This window comes from Lactuca serriola, chromosome 5 (genome assembly GCF_051521515.1).
Source record: "Lactuca serriola cultivar US96UC23 chromosome 5, Lser_US96UC23_V15, whole genome shotgun sequence".
NCBI classification, from domain to species: domain Eukaryota; kingdom Viridiplantae; phylum Streptophyta; class Magnoliopsida; order Asterales; family Asteraceae; genus Lactuca; species Lactuca serriola.
Window position 1 is genome coordinate 301,524,267 of NC_136412.1, and position 22,580 is coordinate 301,546,846.

The 22,580-nt window shown below is 34.3% G+C and overlaps 2 protein-coding genes across 2 annotated transcripts; one reads left to right on the plus strand and one right to left on the minus strand.

Annotated features, from left to right (window-relative positions):
• The first annotated feature begins 6,610 nt into the window (after window positions 1-6,610).
• LOC145054773 (long chain acyl-CoA synthetase 7, peroxisomal-like) lies at window positions 6,611-12,185 on the plus strand. The gene is made up of 23 exons (XM_079003027.1): window positions 6,611-6,840; window positions 7,187-7,247; window positions 7,333-7,410; window positions 7,511-7,582; window positions 7,660-7,741; window positions 7,840-7,945; window positions 8,030-8,106; window positions 8,190-8,234; window positions 8,316-8,402; window positions 8,600-8,689; window positions 8,786-8,865; window positions 8,952-9,045; window positions 9,195-9,283; window positions 9,357-9,445; window positions 9,528-9,657; window positions 9,804-9,922; window positions 10,253-10,376; window positions 10,648-10,734; window positions 10,879-10,982; window positions 11,100-11,185; window positions 11,438-11,524; window positions 11,709-11,795; window positions 11,969-12,185. Exons 1-23 carry the CDS (start codon window positions 6,726-6,728, stop codon window positions 12,071-12,073), a joined length of 2,094 nt encoding a protein of 697 aa, XP_078859153.1. The 5' UTR covers window positions 6,611-6,725; the 3' UTR covers window positions 12,074-12,185.
• A 16-nt stretch (window positions 12,186-12,201) lies between these two features.
• On the minus strand, window positions 12,202-19,590 carry LOC145054775 (mavicyanin-like). The gene is made up of 2 exons (XM_079003029.1): window positions 19,267-19,590; window positions 12,202-12,742 (listed from the first exon to the last, which is right to left on the minus strand). Exons 1-2 carry the CDS (start codon window positions 19,442-19,444, stop codon window positions 12,357-12,359), a joined length of 564 nt encoding a protein of 187 aa, XP_078859155.1. The 5' UTR covers window positions 19,445-19,590; the 3' UTR covers window positions 12,202-12,356.
• Window positions 19,591-22,580: the final 2,990 nt, after the last annotated feature.

A 22,580-nucleotide genomic window follows, 5' to 3' on the forward strand; every position in this document is an offset into this window, starting at 1 on the left:
AAAAAAAAAAAAAACGCATCGCACCGCATATATTATATATAATTTTTTTATTAATTATTAATATATTAAATATAAAAAATAAGACTTTATGGATGAAAGAAGGATAAAATTCTAAAAGACAAAAGTGTTGGTTTTTTCTTATGTATAACTTTAGAAAATGGTGAAATTTGACAATTTTAAGATATTTATTGTTAATTACTCGTAATTTAACGTTTTTAAGATATAAGTTGTTTGTAATTTAAGTTAATTGTTTTATACCTTATGATTTTCAATTATTACAAGCAATATGTTTAAACTTTTAAAATTGTTTGAACTCTAAAGTGTGGTTAAAAACCACACAAAATAATTGCACCAAATCCATGCACTTAATAACCGAAACACAAAAAAAATAAAACCGCACCGCAAAAATAACCGCAAAAAGCGGTTATGAAAATGGATTAACCGAATTTGCGGTTAGTGGTGAAGTTTTGGCCAATAACCGCAACGAATCGCACCGCGCTCATTCCTAGTAATCATTTTATCAAATAAAAAACGTTAAATTTTAAATTATTATACTTTATTTAACTAATTATATTTTAACATTTTTGTAATTACCATTTTCAGGTTTTTTTTTTTTTTTTTTTTTTTTTTTTTTTTTTTAATTTAATATCAGGAATACAGAAAAATGTTTTAAACTCAATTATTGATAGTAGTCTGATAAAATTATAATTACTGGACAACCAAATAGAAACAAATAAGATGATTCTTTTGGTTATCATTCATAATTACTATATATATATATATATATATATATATATATATATATATATATATATATATATATAGGAAGTGATTCGTATACAACAATTTTTTGCCATACATAAAAATTCATTCATTATATAGTTGTACAATACAACATTTTAAAGCAGCAATTGTTGTGTATGGAGAAAAATTGTTGTGTACGGATCAGCTCCCTATATATATATATATATATATATATATATATATATATATATATATATATATATATATATATATTACCTTATAAAGCATTTTTATCAAATGCTGAATTTTAAGTCGTACAAATATATAATGCATATTTACAATCAATTTATGTATTAAAAAAGAGTAGAGCATTGTTGACCAAAGGTCAAATCTTTTATCCGTTGTTATTAGACTTCTTGACCGGGTTCATTCCTTATCTCCGTATTTCCCCACATCTTGCAGTTTTGTTCACAGATCCTGAATATATATCACCAACGTTTCCAGTCTACTAGGGTGGTTCAACCACCATTGTAACAACCCAAAAATTACGACCCAAAAATTTCATTTTCAATATAACCAAAAACCATAATCTGAGTGTCATATCATAAAAACCATACGTGATGTATCCCAAACATAATAAAAACAAAACTGTGCGGAAACTGTATCATAACCATGTCATATAAAAACTAAATCAAGTCCCAGGATAAAAGCTGAAGCTGTGGTGTGTGCGATGCCATCATCCCGAGCCCTTCCCTCTGCTAGCGGAAGTACCTGAAACCAAAACTAAAACTGTAAGCACGAAGCTTAGTGAGCTCCCCCAAATTACCACATACCATACAATAATATATCAAGCACATACTGGGGCCTTGCCCCCTCCATCGGACCGAAGTCCGAAGTTGACTGACTGGGACCTTGTCCCCTACATCGGACCGGAGACCGAAGCTGACATCGGACCGAAGTCCGAAGCTGACTGGGACCTTGTCCCCTACATCGAACCGAAGTCCAAAGCTGACATCGGACCGAAGTCCGAAGCTGACTGGGACCTAGTCCCCTACATCGAACCGAAGTCCGAAGCTGACATCGGACCGAAGTCCGAAGCTGACATCGGGCCGAAGTCCGAAGCTGACTGATCATAACATAAACGTATCACTTAACATGAACACACATAATCCTGTCTGAGCCACGAAGGCATCACACATGCTAACTACTGCATCTGATGAAAATCCCGGTACTACTGCTAGCTAAACGGGCCGACATTGTGGCCTTAGACCCGTTCATACTGAAAGGGAACTCACCTCGTGAACTGGCTGCTGAGTATATGGCTCTGGAAGCTAACTGCTGCTGCTCCGGTATTTCCCCGGCTACAAGTCCATAAACACACTCAATCAAATACTAAACACTGCACTGGGTAAAATGACTCTTTTACCCTTGGTCAAAGTCAACTCTCAGACAAAGTCAACTCTCGGTCAAAGTCAACCCACAGTTGACCTGACTCGCCGAGTTGGGCCGCCAACTCGCCGAGTCCTTATTCTCACTCCTCGACTCTACTCGCTGCTACTCGTCGAGTATGGCATCGACTCGACGAGTACTCATTCGATCCAAGAACTCAGACAATCTTCATCCGACTCGCCGAGTCATATGAACAACTCGACGAGTTGTTCTTGAGCTTAAGGAGATTGCCTTGGACTCGCCGAGTTGTATGAACAACTCGCCGAGTCCCTCCATTACTGAGTCTACCCTCAAACTCGCTGAGTCCACTCCACTACTCACTGGTCCCACTCGACACTGCTCAAAAGGGAAGAAATCGGGGACTCGCGACTTGACTCGCCGAGTCGTTCTTCCGACTCGCCGAGTCACCGCCATGCAACTATTCTACACTCGATTCTGCTCGAATCCAAGTCATACAAATGATAGATCTGAGTCCAATAAGCTGATTTACCACGTAAAGTTTCCAACTTTACGTGTACAAACACATGAACAAGGGAATAAAGGCTAAAAGATGCTTAAAAGGGGTAGATCTAGGGTTAATATGCAAAATAGCTCCATAAAGACAATAGATCTGGGCTCTACAACTCCTGAATGAACAGATCTAAGGTTATCTCGGCATAAGAGATCTTCCATATCAACATAAAGCTTTGAGAAAGGCATTAACAAGATCTAGAAAGGGTTTTAAGGCATAAAAGAGAGGGAAAACGGAAGAATACCTCAAAGAGCTCTTGCTTTCCCTTAAATCTCTGTTCTACAGTCCTTCTCCTTGCTCCTTTCTTCTTCTCCTTCTTCAAGCCTTCACAATAGCATACAAAAATCACTTAGAACCACTCAAGAACAAAATAGGGTTTTCTCACAACTTTTGAGGGTGAAGGAGGCGAGATTAGGGGCTATAAGGTGGCTTAAATAGTGGGCAACCCGGGGATTTAGGGTTTCTCCCAGACGGACAGACTCGCCGAGTCCGGAATATGGACTCGCCGAGTCGCCAGCTAACACGTGCTCGAAATCCCGACCCTACTCGGCGAGTCAGGCTATGAACTCGCCGAGTCCCTCTTGCACAACTTCAAAATAAATACCAAGGAAATATCATACTGGAGACGGGTCGTTACAACCATTGCATAACTTCCTCCTTCCCTCACCACTTGGAAGTTGACTAAAGCCTTGGGCAACTAGACGAGCTTTATAACGATCAATAGTGCCATTAGAATGATACGTAGTTCGAAACACCCACTTACAACCGACTACATTGCGATCCATAGGTTTAGGAACCAACGACCAAGTATGATTTTTCCATAGAGCATTCATTTCAGCATTCATGGCATTCATCCAGTGGGATTGCAAAGCGGCAGAAGAAAAGGTAGTCGGATCATGCTGAGCAAATAAGGCACGATATAAACCATGTTTAGTAGTGTGAGCAAGATCTACTCTGTGCTTTGGTTTGAAAATCCCGGCTTTGGCCCGTGTAACCATGGGATGGCTAATAGGTGGAGCCTGTGAAGGAGCAACAGGAGGTGTATTTGTTTCAGTCTCATCAAACAAAACAGCAGGAGACGGGTTATCAGGTAAGAACGATGATGGAGCATCGGTGGGTGACCGAGTCTGATCAGGAGATTGGACACGCTCCGAGGACTGGGCCTGTTCGGGCGACTGAGCCTCTTCTGTTGACTGGGATTGTTCTGGTGATTGGGTCTGCTCCGAGGATTGGGCTTGTTCAGGCGACCGAGCCTCGATGACAGGAGCGGGATCATTGCAAAGCCCACAACTAGTGAAAGGAGCAGTCGGCTGTTGCGGCGGGCTTGGAGCAGGAACCAATGGTGGACTAGAAAATGATGTATCATCGAAAAAAGCAACTAGATGAAGATCATGAATAGAGGCCCGAGTTGAAGTACTGTCAAAAGGAAAAAAGAGATCATCAAACTTGGCATGCCGGGTAATAAACACACGAGAGGAGCCGGGATCAAGACATTCATATCCTTTGTATTGGGCACAATAGCCAAGAAAGATGCAAGGAAGGCTTCGTGGCGATAATTTGTGCTCCGCATAGTCTCTTAAGTAAGTGTAGACTTGACATCCAAATGGGCGAAAATGATCATAAGATGGAGCCCGAAGAAACAAAACCTCAACGGGGATTTATTATTCAATACCCGAGTGGGAAGTCGGTTGATAATATGAACAGTTGAGCGAAAAGCATGGACCCAATAAGAAGACGGAACATGCCCATTAAATAACATGGCAAGACCGGTTTCTATAATATGGCGGTGTTTACGCTCCACCCGACCATTTTGTTGTGGAGTGTATGGACATGAAATACGGTGAAAAGTACCATTGTCTTCAAGCAAACGCCGTACATGATGATTCAAAAACTCTGTGCCCCCGTCACTTTGAAAGACTTTAATTTTAGATGAAAATTGTGTTTGAACAAACTTAATGAAGGCCCCAAAAACGACATGGAAACCGGACTTGGTTTTGAGTGGATAGAACCACATAAAACGAGAAAAATCATCCACAAAAACAACATAATAACGATAACCATCGATCGAAGTAACCGGGGATGGCCCCCACAAATCACAACGAATCAAGTCCAATACATTTAAAGCACGTTTTTCATCAGGTTCAAAAGGTAAACGATGCGCCTTAGCAAGTTGGCAAGGCGTACAAACAACGGGTGATGGTAATATAGATGTCACCGAAACGTGACCTAATTTATTCATAAGAGAAAGAGTATCAAAAGAAACGTGGCCCAAGCGGGAATGCCAAAGCTCATAGGATGCTCTTAACTTCGAACAAGCAGCAGCCATAAATGCTGTCGGTTTATTGGATAGAACATATAATCCTTGCTCACATCGCCCCGTTGCTAGAACCTGCTTCGTTGCCCGATCCTGGATATAAAAATGAGGTTGGGAAAACAAAACATCGAGACTATTATCAGTATTCAATTTACTAATGGACAATAAATTTTTGGTGATCATTGGGACAACGAGAACATCCCGCAATTTAATATTATTGCGAATCATAGATTGACCAATATGAGATATGGGGAGAACATTACCATCCCCAAAAGCAACCTTAGAGTCCCCAACATAAGGCATAGGTTGAGAGACGGATGCCGTGGAAGAAGCCATATGATTGGTGGCACCGGAGTCAACAAACCAGGGGCATTGGGTGTTACACGACATTGAGCATGAAAGGCTTTGGCTAAATCAACATTTGATCCGGGTTTATGAGTGGCATATGATGAGAGATGTGGGCATGCACTAGCATAGTGGCCATTGGTTCGGCATAATTGACAATGGGGAGGACGACGCCCACGCCCACGACCACCACGACCACCGCGAAATGTGGGGGGATGGGAGGTAGCAGAAAAGGCCACTGACGGGGAAGCAGTCCCATGTAGAGAGCGCAAAAATAACTCATGTGCCTCGGCTTGGGCAAGAAAATCTCGGAGAGTAGTGAGGGACCGAGAGGCCCGAATAGCGGTGGAAAAAGTCTCAAAAGTCGGACCAAGACCACACAAAAACCAATGTGTTTTGTCCGATTCATCATCAGGATGACCAACAGCAGAAAGGTGATCACAAATGTTCTTGAATTTCCTTCCAAACTCAGCAACAGTGGAGGTTCCCTTGGAGAATTGGTGCAGTTGATCACAAATGTTCTTGAATTTCCTTCCAAACTCAGCAACAGTGGAGGTTCTGAATTCTTTCGACAGAGGAGTGGCTATAAGCCACCTCAAGCGCAACCCAAATCTGTCGAGCCGTTGACAGGCCAACAATCTCGGAAAAAGCTTCTTCAGTTAAGGATGCATGGAGAAAAATAATTGCTCGCTGATCAGCAGAGATCCATGCAGCAAATTCCGGGTTTGGCGAGGACTTGCCATCAGTGAGAACCACCGGATCAAGTGCGGGAAGAGACCCATCTACATGGCCCAACAGATTCTGATAGGTGAGGAGGGGAATCATTTGATTTTTCCATAAAAGATAATTGGTAGATGACAATTTGTTGGATATCAGATGAAGAACTGTGTTCATGGATAGGGTATAATCGTGAGAAGAAGAAGAAGTCATGGGAAGATTAGAGATGCAGAAAACTGAAAGGTATGGTAAAGAAAGAGAGAACGACAGGGAAGAGGAATAAAAAAAGGGTGGGATTAATTGGCTCACACATCACACCCAATTAGGTGGAGAGACTTATGATTTATAGAAATATAATTTACAAATTACAACCTCAAAGAATTAAATACTATATATAAAGATAATCATGAGTAGCTGTTAAGTTTGTCTAATATATATATATATATATATATATATATATATATATATATATATATTATATTCCATATATGAAATTCGTCAACTTTCCAAATTTTACCTACACCATCTCCCTCTCAAAATTTTATATATCCATCCATACATATTAAGTATACATTGTGTCAGAAGAGTTTGAATCTGCGAGACTAGAAGCTAATCTCCCATTTTCATCCTTCCGGAGAAAATTCAATGGAATCTAAGGCCAGCCGCCGGCTTCAAACTATTCAAAACCACATCACCTCTGCCGCCGCCGATCCTCACTCAACACTGCAACAAAATCAAACAGCCGGGGAGTTTTTCACAGGTCTCTCTCTCTCTCTCTCTCTCTCATATCCATTAGGGGATTATTGTGATTTATGTGGGTAGTTTGGATTTCTAATGCAACAGTGTTTGTGATATGAGGTGGAAACTACTTTAGATATCTGGCATGCTTTAGAATTAGCTAAACGTACGCCTAATAGTTTTATATGGCATATCAAATCTTAGATTCCATGAAAGTATGCATCTATGTAGTCCGCTTTCCATAAACTCATGAAGGAAATTTGTTGTTCTATGGTTTTTTTTATCAACTCTAGATTTCATATTCATATACACATATTAATTTACTCTACATTTCATCACCATATTTACTGATTTTGTTACTATGGCAGAACAAGGGTACAGTGTTGTTCTTCCAGAGAAATTGAAGACAGGAAAATGGAATGTTTACAGGTAGTACTCATAACTCATTGTTTCATCATTAAACATTACATCACTTGAATCCTTGACATATATATATTTCCCTTTTTGGTGGCAGATCTGCGACCTCTCCTTTGAAGTTAGTCAGTAGATTCCCTGATCATCCTGACATTGGTACCTTACATGATAATTTTGTGTAAGCATCTACTGTCACTATATTATGATTTCTTCACTAAAATTGTAAATATTATGCTAATCATGGAAAAATAAACATCAATAATTTGCTTCGACTATAGTTATGCATCTGAAACCTTCCGGGATAACAAGTATTTGGGTACACGGATTCGTGAAGATGGAACTGTTGGAGAGTATGTTAACTAGTTTATTATTTTTTAATGCAAATTGGGTACGAATACTTTAATAATTTATCTTCATTTTATTAAAGATACAAATGGACCACTTATGGGGAAGCAGCTAAAGCTCGGTTAGCTATTGGTTCTGGGTTAGTGGCCCATGGAATACCCAAGGCACGTCACTTGTATTATACTAATCTCTCCTCGTTGGTTTTTGTACTTTTTTGTTTAATATTATCTCTTATAATTTCAATTGTATAACATTGCAACAGGGATCTTGTATTGGATTATACTTTATCAATAGACCCGAGTGGATAATTGTTGATCATGCTTGCTCTGCATATTCATACATATCTGTCCCTTTATATGATACCCTTGGTTTGTACACAATTATTTTGTCAAACTTTTAAATCACCTTTCTTTATTTTATGATGCAAATGTATATAATGCCAAATCATGTAGGTCCGGATGCTGTGAAGTATATTGTGAATCATTCTTCTACACAAGCTATATTTTGTGTGCCACAGACATTGCATATTGTAAGTTTCGCCCATTTTTTTCACATTGATACTTTTAAATGGTTAATATTTGTGATTAGTTGCTAATCACTTTGACATTTCAGTTGCTGAGCTTTTTGTCAGAGATTCCTTCTGTGCGTTTGATAGTGGTATGATGGTTAATCATTTGTTTCATTTCTTATCAATTTCAATCATAAGATTTTTTACTGAATATTGACTTGTAATTTTAGGTGGTTGGAGGGCTAGATGAGTTAATGCCATCTCTTCCATCAGAGACTGGAGTTAAGGTTGTATCATTTTCAAAGCTTATTGCTCAGGTAACTTCAAATCCTTTAATTGAATCATAATTTAGTTTTTGATTTTGCTGAAATTTTCAATTACTCTATCTTGTTATCATAATGCCACACTTAAACATCTCCGATTACAACATGAGTTTCTATGATTTGAGTTAATCTTTTATGATTTCTGCCATTTGATTACTGATTTATTTGGCATATGAATTGGTGCTTTTTAGGGAAGTAATGATCGACACCCTTTTCGTCCACCAAAACCAGATGATGTGGCTACAATATGTTATACAAGTGGTACAACTGGGACACCAAAGGTTTTTTTTTTTTTATTTCTTATTGACTTATGCTTTTTTCTTTTTAAGTCTACCAAAGTTGAATCTTTTCTTACCATAAGTATTAACTGTCTTAAGGGGGCTGTACTTTCCCATGGAAACCTGATTGCAAATGTTGCTGGCGGAAGTCTTGAAATTAAGTTCTATCCATCGGATGTGTAAGTATTAGCATTCTCAAATTGGTTAAAATGTCAATTTGTTTCACCATTATTTTGTTGTAATGAACTCCATGTTTAAATTTCAGATATATATCTTATCTTCCTTTGGCACACATATATGAAAGGTCCAACCAGATCATGTTGGCATACTATGGTGGCTCAACTGGATTTTATCAAGGAGTAAGAAACACAATTTTATGTTCTTTCCATATTAAGTTCATGATAATGATTTCTCTATTGTACTTAATCACATCATGACAAAACTGTTGTTTCTTTTTGACTTAATGGGGTAGGGGTCAAAACTTTACACTTTATTTTCATTAATGTAGGACAACTTGAAATTATTGGATGACATGGCGGAATTGAAACCTACCATCTTCTGCAGTGTTCCACGATTATATAACAGAGTATATGATGGGTATAATAAAGTTTTGTACTTTTTTCAATCAATATGGCTTATTGATACTCAATTAGTTGAGTGGTTATTGCAGTGTTATGAATGCAGTTAAGTCATCTGGTGGACTTAAAGAAAGACTGTTTAATGCTGCATTTAATGCAAAAAGGCAAGCATTACTTAAAGGTAACAATTAACAAACCTTTTTTTAGCACCTTTAAGGTTAAAATACTTTAAATAATATAATCTGTGTGATATTATCTTTCAGGAAAGAATGCATCTCCTATGTGGGACAGATTAGTATTTAACAAAATAAAAAACAAACTTGGTGGAAGGGTTCGTTTTATGGTTTCAGGTGCATCACCCTTGTCTCCTGAGGTCTTGGATTTTCTTAAAGTGTAAGTTATTTTTAGGGTTAAATTTTTCAATCATTTATGTTTTATAGCATCCTAGTTGCATTTCTTTCTATTAAAGTATTGTACACATAATAAGCAATCACTAAAAGTAGATTGCTATTTCTTGGGTTTAAACCCTATATTTTCAGGTGTTGCGGTTGTTCAGTAGTGGAGGGGTATGGAATGACTGAGAGTTCTTGTGTTATAACTTCTATGAATAAGAATGATGTCCTCTCTGGTCATGTAGGCTCCCCTAACCCTGCTTGCGGTTAGTTTTCTATAATTTCTTCATTATAGCATCATACTTCCATTTCTTTTTGTCATTTCAACTTTTTCTTATTAGGGCATTGTAGTTTGAAAAATTCTATGCGGTTATAACATTCTACTTTTAATCTTTCTCATTTGGACATCATACTTTCAAATGTCTATCCAATGATAGCAATGAAAATTGCTTTAATTGGGTAGATTTTTTTTGAAGTACAATGCTATAATAGGAAAAAATGAAAGTAGGATGCTATAATACATAAATCAATGAAAGTTGATTGTTATTTTTTACATTTAAACCAATATTAATATATAATATTCGTGTGTGTTTCAGAGGTAAAGCTTGTGGATGTCCATGAGATGAACTATACATCTGATGATCAACCATACCCTCGTGGTGAAATTTGTGTGAGGGGCCCAATTGTCTTCCAAGGTTACTACAAAGATGAAGTGCAAACGTATGTATAAATATAATAATCACTACTCTCTTCTCTTCTGCTTTTGTCATGCATTAGACTGATACTGATGTCAACGTGACCCAAATTTCAATTTTATATCCCACCCAAAAAGGTGTAAGGTGGGATAGAGACCGAGACCGAGACTCTTGATCTCTTGTCTGAATAAAAGACGAAAATGCCCTCCTCATCTTTATCATCTAAATTTTTTCCATTAGAGAGAATTTTATTTTGAGTTGATTATTATGATTAACATTTATAAGATTTTTTTCAGGAGAGAAGTAGTAGATGATGAAGGATGGCTTCATACAGGAGACATAGGATTGTGGGCACCTGGAGGCAGATTAAAGATTATTGATAGGTAATTAAGTTGTAAGAAATTAATCATTTTTAAGTAAATTACATTTGCCTTGGTTTCTTGAAAGATACAATGTTGAAGGAAATTGGAATTAGATATGTTATGCTCTGTATCTTAAAAATTAAATATGTTTTTATCTTGTGTCAGGAAAAAAAACATTTTTAAATTGGCACAAGGAGAATACATAGCTCCAGAGAAAATTGAGAATGTATATGTTAAGAGCAAATTTGTTGCACAATGCTTTGTTTATGGTAAGTAAACAGACTCCTTTCTTGCATTATTGATTTATTAATTGATAGTGGTACTTTTTCTTTTCTTATTTGTTTATTATATATAAATTATAAATTATAAATATTGGTTTGAAACAGGTGACAGCTTCAACTCATCTTTAGTTGCTATTGTCTGTGTGGACCCTGATATGCTGAAAGCATTTGCTGCTAAAGAAGGAATAAAGGTGAAATATAGTTATTTGGTCATTTATAAATCATTTATCTCTACACAATTCATATATGAATTCACAATAAATAATTAATTTTCCTTCATTCGTTGTTGTATATATTTCGAAAGTAGTCTTTTTCTAATATATGTTAAAAGGTTTTATTAATATTACAAGGATACAATTTCAGGTTTAAATTTATTTAAAAATAGTGTTTTTTTTTTTTAATGGAAAGATATATTAACAATTAATCTACAACGTGTGATGCAGTTTGAAAGTTTAGAACAACTGTGCAATGACCCAAGGGCAAGGACTGCTGTTCTGGCTGACATGGATGCCATTGGAAAAGAAGCTCAGGCAACTTTTAGAAATTAGACACCACTTAATATAGTTCTACTGCTTTTTTGCTTGTATTTAGCTGGACAAAAAGTGCAATTTTTTTTTGTCCCAGATCATCAATTTAAATTTTGTCCTTTTATCAAAATAAGGTATTTGTTATATATGTATGCCTGATTTGGTAACGAATGCCATTGTGATGCAGTTGAGAGGTTTCGAGTTTGCAAGATCTGTCACATTGATAACTGAACCATTCACCATAGAGAATGGCTTGCTCACTCCAACTTTTAAGGTATATGAAGTTCAACACACGAGTTTTGAATATTAGTCAAGTAATTAAAATAATTAACACCTGTAATTTGTAATGATGACAATAAACTAACTATCCCTATTTTTTATTTTTATTTACATTAAGTGTTGTACTAATAAATATTGCTAAAAATACGTCCCTTTTTTGTGGTGCAGGTGAAGAGACCACAAGCGAAGGCGTACTTCGCAAAAGCAATAGAAAAAATGTATGAAGAGGTTTTCGCATCTGAATCTTCGGGTAGAAAAGCTTTTGTGAGATGAGAAGATGTTTTGTTTGTTGTATTTGGTTTGTATTGTTCCTTTTTGTTCATATAGAATTTATAGGTTGTGACAATATTGAAATGTATTTGCATGGAATTGTATCATTTAACTATATATGCTCACAAACAAAAAATAAACCACAAATACATATCATAAAATCATAACAATTATCAAAAATTTATTGTGATTCGATTCTTACACAAAACCGGCACGCCCACTTCTACAACAAATTGGTATTAAAATCTCTTCAATCACTTTCATCATACAAATGGATCAACTTGTGTCACACAATACTAACAGCAGCAAGAAGAGCTATAGCGAACCCTAGTTTAATTGATGTAGCAGTAACTTTACCAATGGAATTAGGCTTGCTTGCAGTGGCGCTGGAAGGAGTAGAAGATGGAGATGGAGAAGAGGACGATGGTGATGATGATGGTGATGGGGTCGGAGCCAATGTAGAAGAAAGCCGTTGAACGTTAATGTCGAGCTTTTGTCCGGCTTGGCAATGACCAGGGACTGCGCAGAGATAGTAGTGGTGGCCGTAGGTCTTGATGACGATGGAGTCGTTGCCAGTAGAATGGGTGGCGATGGGGGCGGAGACATTGCAGGACCTGTAGTCGCCGTGTTTCACTTGCATCACATTGTGAAACTGCTTGTTGTATGTGAAAACTGAGATACCAAATTCGCACCAAAGGTTTATAAGTATTATCAAAATGAATATAATATAATTTTTAGGAATATTTACAATTTAAAAATATGACTAATGACATAATTGTTCATCAGAATTTCGACCCCAATTTTTCCACTTAAATCGCAACTCAAAGCCACCGGTTAAAAACTCGATTCTATATCCATTTTAAACCAGTCCCAATCAAACTCGAGCTTAATATTAAGCTCGGTTATTAAGCAAATTTAGACGGTGCAATTTGACACATGACACGAACATGTGTATGTGTTCAAAATTTTGTGTTTTATGTTTAGTTGTGTCAACATATATTTTAAATTTGTGCTATGTGTCTTACACATTTCAAACACAAATTTACTATTTAAACATGTATAAGACACGAAACAAATTTGTTTCGACACGTATAAACAAATATATTCGTATAAATTCGTGTTTTTTCATGTCGACACATGACACGTATAAACAAATTCGTGTTCACACATGACACATATAAACAAATTAGTGTCTTACAAGTAAAACATGTTTGTTTGTGTAAGTTCGTATTTTTTCTGTAACACGGTTGAAAATATGTTTATTCATGTCATATCATGTATAACACAAATTTGTTATGTCTCGTGTTCGTGTTTAATATCCAAAACACATTTTACAATTCGTGTCATGTAAATTCGTGTTTGACACGTAGACACAAATTGTCAAGTCTAAAAGAGCTTGTGCTCGAGTTTATATATATATAACTATTTATTTTTATTTTTATATATTAAAATAAATAGATATTTAACAAATATCATTTAGGGAGTTATGGTATAACGTATATTAGCCGAGCCCAATCCGAGCCGGAGCCCGTATAATTTTTCACAAGTCAATCTCAAACTCTGTACCATAAGGCTCTAAACAAGTTGAGCTCGAGCTCGAGCCCCAAAAAAAATTTAAACGAGTCACATTTGAGCTTTGTTAGGCTCAGGCTCGGCTCAACTTGTTTGCACCCCTACTAATGTGACATCCGGATTTAAAAATATTTTATTTTATTTTAATTTATTATTATTACCCGAAACTTTTCCACTTAATTATATCAACACAACAATGATGCATATGGATATAGCATGCTACTAGCCTACAAATAAGCAAATTCTAATCTGGTTCGTCTAATATGGTGCTAACATGACATCTATATGGATTTAAAAACATTTTTTTGTTTCAATTTATCATTATCATTATTATTATTATTGTTGTTAATAAACCCTAAAAACAAATTTAACTTTCTTGTCCCCCGCCCATTGATGTTCACGCGTTGCATTAGCGCCCCACTCAACGTCTTCTCAGTCGATGGTGACACCAAATGACAATTTCTTTGTAATTTGTGTCTTCTTCCTTGTTAGTTCAAAACTCAGATGCAAAACAAGGAAGACCTATACATAGTTGTTCTTGAACACATAGAGGATGAAATGAAATCAAAAAGTTGAATCATGTTTTGATTGAAATCTTCCGGTTGATAAGAATGAAGACAACGAGGACGATACAAAATCATGAACTCAAAAAGTGTGGTTGCAAGAGTTTTTTTTTTTTTTGGATGAAATTGATGATAAAAGTGGTGGTCAACCCATTCGAACTATTTGGAAGATATCGGCTCTAAGAGATCGAGTAAATCAAATGTATTATTAGAGGCCGAGAATGAAGTAATGGTGCAAATTCTTGCATCTTGTTGGTTATTAGACCGAAAATATGTTGTAAAAACTGGATTTGTATTGAGAATTTATGGAAGCAAATGTGAAATAGTGTGTTGATAATGAATCTATTGTGAGATTAGTTGCGGTTGAAGTTGATGATACATTGATATTTGACTTCCATCAAGGATCATGGTGAAATGATGTAAGATATATGTGGAAACAAGGTGAGGGACGTTGAGTTTCAAAGAAGAGGATGTCATGTGGGATCCTTTGATATTTAATAATGAGTAAATTACATAAATTGTCTATGGATTGGGTGCATAACTCTTTTTTATTCAGACCATTCGTATACAATCATTTTGTTACATCCTCACAAACATAAAACATAAAATGACAATATTGTCCTTATCTATTTATTTTTTTAAAATATGTTATTTTTGATTAAATATATAATTAGTTGTTGTCCTTACCAAATAAAAATGTAACTAAAATTAAGTGTCTCTATCTCCGGTTTGTTTTCCTTGTCAGCCGATGCATGTCATGATTAGCTGTTGGATTAATTGGTTAAAAGAAAAAAATTTGTTTTATTTTAGGAAACTTGATAAGGACATGTTTTAGTTTTTGTGTTTGTTTAGGATTCAATTATGTCTAGTATAAATAGGGTACAAGTTTCAGATCAAGAGTTTAGTGGTCTGGTTTATTAGTAAAAGTTTAGTAGTCAAACAATTTCCATTGTTCCGTTTTTTCTTCTATTTTGTTGCACACCTGTTCCAACTTAAATAAAACTTACACTTGGTATCAAAGCGGTTTTGTTGAAGGGGGTGTGATTCGAGGTTGATTAGAAGCAACCCCGATTTTTTTAATCGGGCTTGTGAGGGACTAACCGGAGGCGCGGAGTAAACGAACGAGAAGACGTCAAAGTGGGTGACTTTGAATCGGTTCGTTTTGCGGGTGTCGGAAGACGGTAAAGGTGGTCGTGACCTTGTCTTGTTGTCCGATGGAAGAGTGCTCTCGGAACAAGCTTTATTAAAGAAGTCGGGTTAAGGAGAAAAGGATGTCGTTGGTTAAAGAAGGAGGTTCGATGACGTATCAAGTTCCGGTTTTGACTCCAACGAATTATCCGGTGTGGGCGGTCAAAGTCAAGTCGATTATGGATGCACACGGCATATGGGAGACGGTCGAACCAAAGGCGGGTGAAACATCGGATCAAAAAGTCAAAACAAGCTCTTGCTTTTTTGTTTCAAGCGATACCCGAAGACATGGTGTTGCAAATGACGAGTTACACCGAACCAAAGAAAGTGTGGGATGGGCTGAAAACACGGTATTTGGGAGTGGATCGAGTGAGAACGGCTCGGCTTGCAACGTTAAAGAGAGAGCTTGAAAGTTTGTGCATGAAGGAGGGTGAAACGATTGATGATTTTGTGACAAAATTATCCGGTTTAGCGTCAAAAGCAAGGAGTCTTGGATATGAGCTTGAAGAAGGTGATTTGGTAAAAAGGTTACTAGATTCGATGCCTAAGTCGTTTCTTCAAATCGTGGCTTCAATAGAGCAATATTCGAGTTGGATTCAATGTTATTTGATGAAGTGGTTTGTAGATTGAAGGCATACGAGGAGCGTATAAGAGGAACCGAGAAAGTTGAGGACACTCAAGGTGGGTTGTTGTTGGCTAGTGAGGAAAAATCACATGTTTGTAAGCATTGTGTCAATGGAAGTTCAAATCGGGATGACTTTGGACATGACCGGGGAAGAGGTCAGGGGTCCGGGAGAAGTCGAGATGGTAATGAACGTGTCCGGGATAAATGTCACGTTAGATCTTACAAATGTGGTGAGCTTGGTCACTATTAAAACGAATGTCCTAAATGGGAAAAGGAAGAAGCGAGTCTAATTGAAGAGGAATCGACAGTGTTTTGAACGAGTGACTTAACCAATTAAGGGAGTGATTGTTTGATTAATCGGTTAAAAGAAAGTTTGTTTTATTTTAGGAAACTTGATATGGACTTGTGTTTTTGTGTTTGTTTAGGATTCAATTATGTCTAGTATAAATAGGGTACAAGTTTCAGATCAAGAGTTTAGTGGTCTCGTTTATTAGTAAAAGTTTAGTAGTCAAGCAATTTCCATTGTTTAGTAGTCAAGCAACTTGATAAAACTTACATCTTCTTCGGCCATCTAACACCCAACCATGACCATCATTTCCGGCTACCCACTTGCCAACGACAAAACAAGCCCTTTGTTCCCAAATGATTATATTTGTTCTTATATGTCAAAAATATCTTAATAACACCATCATAACCTAAAAACTCCATCTGTGAACTCAATAAGGGTCTAAACAGTATTATTATTTTGTTTTTCATTGTATTTTTTTTAATATATAGGATGAAAATTTGAAAATATCTTAATAACACCATCATAACCTAAAAACTCCATCTGTGAACTCAATAAGGGTCTAAACAGTATTATTATTTTGTTTTTCATTGTATTTTTTTTAATATATAGGATGAAAATTTGAAAAACATAACAAAAATATATTATACGTATCATCCGAATTAGAAAAATAAAGTTAAATAGCAACACACAATTTTTTTTTTTGGTAAAAGATATACTCATAGAGCAAAAGAGTTTTATTATTTTTAGAAAGACTAAAACCACAATTAAATATTGCCAAAATAATGTTTTTTTTTGCGAACAAAAAAATATATTTAAGGCCAAACCACAAGAAAACTAAAATTTACTTTTTTCGCTATGATAGCATTTTAACGAAAATAATATTTGTTAAAATTTTAGAAAATTCGAATGACAATTTGACTTTCATGTTTCAATGATCGTGATTGTATCACTTTCTGAAATTTATAATCCGTCTTTATTGTCTTAGGTAAATGAATTTAGAAGTGAGATAATTCAAAAACTTAAATTTTGATTAGCGACCTATGAGAATTAGAAACACAAAATAATTGTTGTGATGCGTTTTTAGTTGTTAGAGAGATGGAGATATGCAAAGAATCAGTGTTTGGTCATATGAAAGTTGTAACATTTGCATGCAATGTTCATCTTCTTTTTATACTTGGAAGATGGTGGTTAATGATAGTTACAAAGGAATAGCTGCCATCTAGGACTCTGCCCCTGGCGTAGCCCCTATGAACCTTGTTCCCAGGGGTGTTGTCTTCGGTCCCCCGTATTTCTAAATCCATATCTATCACTCTGAATGTGCATCTCGTACATCCAGTCTCAGATAGTTAAATGAACTCAGCATATGTCGATAGTAATACTAACTATACTAACATATATGAATAACGCTAAAATCACCAACACCGAACCGTCATGGCTTAATATATTAGAACCATTTGTATTTATGTTAGACTTAAAAAATAGTTATTCTAATATTCTTCAACATTCCTATAAAATGAAATTAAATGGAGCAAAAGAGCATGAAACCACACCCACATAATTCATAATCAATAGTGTTTACCGCTAGACTAAGGCTAAGGGGTGTCCTAAAATATTTACCAACGGACACATCAAATGATAGACATTTTTGCAAATTTTTCCATTATTAAAAGATGTTAGTGCGTGGCAATTTAGATTGCTGCCGGTAGAAAATAAGTGAGAAGGGATTATTTTCAGAGGTAAGTCAAGAGAGACACATCGGTGGAAGTTCACCAGTAAACTTTACCACCGATAAAGAATGCGGTTGAAGTGTGGTGTTTATCGGCGGTAAACATGTCATATCAGCAACCACCGGCGATATTAATCTAGGATACCGTTTAGTCTAATACAAGTATACATATATTTGTAAAATGTGTTTTAGTCAAGTCTTTCTCATATTTTTTAAATTAAAATGCATAAACAATGATATTAACAAAGAAAAAATGGAAAACTTTATCTATCATGTTTGCCGGATAACACACGTAACCAAGGAGCACTACTTTGAGAATGCAATTATTAAACGTGATGATAAAGTAGCACTACTTCGAGAATGCAATTATGATGGTCATACGAATTTGCATCACCAATGGACACCGATGATGCTAATAAGATACCTCTCAAACATTATATCGACTATTTTATAAAAAATCAACCTATAATTAATTACTTATAATCAATTTTTTTGAAAAACAACGAAATTTCAACCAATAAAAATATTTCAAAATTTAATTAGGATGTCTATATGGTAAAATAAAGTGTTTTTTTAATCAACCCTTTTAAATTTCATTATTAAGAAGAAGAAGAAGAAGAAGAAGAAGAAGAAGAAGAAGAAGAAGAAACTCAGAAAGTGATTGGTTGTGGTCTTCCATGGTATTTACCACGACATCACAATAATGACATCGGGGATGGTGTGCACCACTCTAACAAGGTCAGCACCTTGCAACAAACCCTCTTTGTGACCACTATACCCTTCGGCCTAAACAAGCTCTTTCTTTAGTTAATTGCCACTCAAATAGAATGTTTTCTTAAGCGAACACATATTGTAGGTATAAAAAGAACATGTGTAGTTGACAAGTGTAATGTGTATGTTTCCTTGCTTGTGAGATTATAGCTTAAATTATTAATTTGCTAGTATTAAACATAACTAAAGTACGTAGCACATACGGCTTAATCATCTTCAAAAGTAAATTAGATGCAACAAAACTCCCAACACAAAACGATCAATTTGAAGGTACCTTTTATCATTTTCATTACATTTTTCTCACACGTATTAATTAGAAGTTCTTACATTTTATAAACTTTACACCATAAGAAAACCGATTTTGACGGTTTAAATCGTTTGGTAATGATGAACACCATATATAAACATTAAACACACAAAAGATAACCATAAAGTGAAGAGGAAAAGATGAAAGATACGTACCAATGGTGTCTCCAAACTGGAAGGTTTTAGTAGCAGCCCACTGCTTGTAATTGACATTGCCAATGGTGGTCCATCCTGCTGAGTCCCCAACCATATACAATGCTCCAAAGGTTGTCTTCATCTGTGAGCCATAAACCACCATGGAAATCAACAGTGCAGCCACTGTCATCTTCTCCATTTCTGTTATGATATGTATATATATAACTTGTTTTGGCTCTTAGGTTTAGAGTTAAGTCACGGATCTAAACCTATTTATAAGTGTATTTGTATATGTGTGAGTGTTAGAGAGTCTTTTTCTTTGTCTTTATTGGTGGTTGAGTCATTTAACTAGCTTGGGATATTTGTTGGGATTATGCTTGTTTATAAAGAGTACTAGGTGTGAGACCCGTGTATTACACGGGTTAATTTAAAAAAGAATTAAACATTAAAATGTAAAATTTTAATATCTTTTAATGTATAACTTTAAAATAAGAAACGAAGATATATATTTATTGCAATTTAATAGTATATATATATATATATATATATATATATATATATATATATATATATATGATATTTAATACTTTATATATATAGTATATGACTTTGATTTTAAAAATTGAAACAAATCAAAAATTGACAAGTGGATAATATTTCTTTCAAAAATACCACAAAATGACAAGTTTCAAAACTCATGAGCGAATGACAAGTGGCAAAAAAAACTTTTATTTATTAAGGAGGATATGATTTTAATTTATTTCTGTAAAAAAATCCGATATTTTTTATTTTAGGAAATTTTGTAAAGTCGATAACTTTATATTATTTAAGATAAGTTTTCGACTTTTGAGGTTAATGAAATAATTTAGGAAAATATTTAGTTGTTTACCTCTATTTTTTTTATTCTTTTGGTAAATCTTAAACTTAATTTGTTTCCTTGTGGTTGGAACGATTTGATGATGACAGGCAATGGCAACAACATAATGGATGTGGTAGATGATAGTAAGCATGTGGGAAAACTTGAAAGCAAAGGATGTTTTGTTGTCTTCTTTGGGTTTGCACACTATCTTGTGATGTCATGATATGGATTCTACCATGAGACAATCTCTTTATTTATTCTTTTGTTTATTAGTACTTTGGAGGTGTTGTCGAACCAAATCAATATATCAATTCTAACATATTGTTTATAACAAAGGTTTGATGACAATTTTGATATTTTCTCTAAAAAAGTTGGCGACCCAATGTGCATGAAAACGATAAAGACGTAACAATTTTGAAACTTTTGGGAGTAATGATAAAAGATTATAATGTAAGACTAGAAGAGGGATGTCAAGTTTGTCAGTCCCGTATGTGTATATCAAATTTGACATACTACAATAAAAATTTATCATGTACATAGTATGACTTGTCATACTTGCCAAACATTAAAAATTTAAAATATAAAAAAAAAAAAAAAAATTGTTGTTAGACTATTTATTTATGCATTCCATTCTAATAAACTCCGGCCTATAAAGTTTTTTTCAAATTTCAAGACTAATTAATTAATAATTTATATTTTCTCTCTCCTGCTATCATTTAATATACTTACTTCATCCCAAAATTATTATCTACACACAAAAAATACATAGATTAAGGAAACATTAATTAGCACAAACTTTATATAACAAAATAACAGTTTTGTCTTTGTTAAGTAATAATGATGACGTATTTTAATAAAAATGTTATTTATTTTTAGAAGTGGACTATTATTTCGGGACAAACCAAAAAAGAAAGATGAACTATAATTTTGGGACGGCGGGAGTATATATTTTCACTCTCTCCGGTTTTTTTGTTACTATATATCAATAAGATAACAAAATATATAAATTGACTTTATTTTTTTTTTTGTTTGTATAAATATCATAAATAAAATTTGTTCCATTGTATGGGAAAATACATGATAATATTTAATACAATTTTTTTTTTGCATTTTATTTTAAAAATATCCATCATTATTATATGCAATTTAAATATGCTATGCAATTACCTTTTGTGGTAATTAACTGTGATTAAAAAGTAGATATAATATAATAATATCTAATAAAATATAATATAATAACGGTTAATAGTTTTATAATATAGAGAAATTTTAAAAAAAAAAGTATAATCGTTCGATGAATTACAATTACTTTTACACAAGTTTTTTTTATTTATTTTTATTTTTTTATTTTTGAGTTTTTTTTATGAACAAGCACAGTTTCAATTTGTTTCTAGTTAGTTTAAAAAAACATTTTTCGTAAATACGTTTACCTTTTAATATATATATATATATATATATATATATATATATATATATATATATTGGTATTTATAATCATTTATCTGATAAAAGAAAGTTAAAAAAATAAAATAATAAATTTAATAAATTTTAATTAAATATAATTAAATAATAATAAAATTTAAAAAGAATTTAAATAATCATTATCTAATAATTAAATAACAAAGTTAGTGTAATATTAAATAATAAAGTTAAATAAAAAGTTAGTTAAATGATAATAATCTATAAACCAGAGTTAATTAGGTTAAAATGGAGTGTTGCCGCCTAGCTGAATTTACTGAAGTGGCAGTGCGGTGTTTTCGATGCCACCTCGGATCTGCTGAGTGGATTACCGAATGACTCCATCGAGTCTAATTGTCAAGAAATTCACCGTAAGGATGGTGCTCCAGAGTAGGGGTCAGATTGCTTCAGCATAAAGCTACAGGAGGAGAATGATTCTACAAATGTCTTCTTTCTAGAGCACTAGCAATTAGCTATATGATTAGTTAGGACAGTGGAATCTCCATATTTTTCACTCCGAAAAAAAAAGACAATTAACTTATAGCACTTCAAAAAAATTCAAACATTTAACAATTATAATAAAATCATATGGCAATTAACTTCGACAGTCAAAAGATTACATACCTACTAGGTCAACAATTGACAATATAATCGGTTTATTACAATTGCAAATTACAAAATTACATATTAAGTTTCATATAATTATGGACACAATTTCACAAGTAAAAAAAATTAATCTCACAATTTAACATATAATAACATATATATATATATATATATATATATATATATATATATATATATATATATATATATATATATATCATATACATCCCTAAGAAGGTAAAAGAAAGGGGGAAAAGTCATGATAACTTCTTATTACAAGAAAATAAACTTTTTATTTTATTTTATTTTGTTGTTGACTTATCTAGTAATTTTATATCTACTACACACTGATTGAGGGCCACAAAATCCAATATATCCGTTATACATTTAACCCATTTTCTATTTGGTCCAT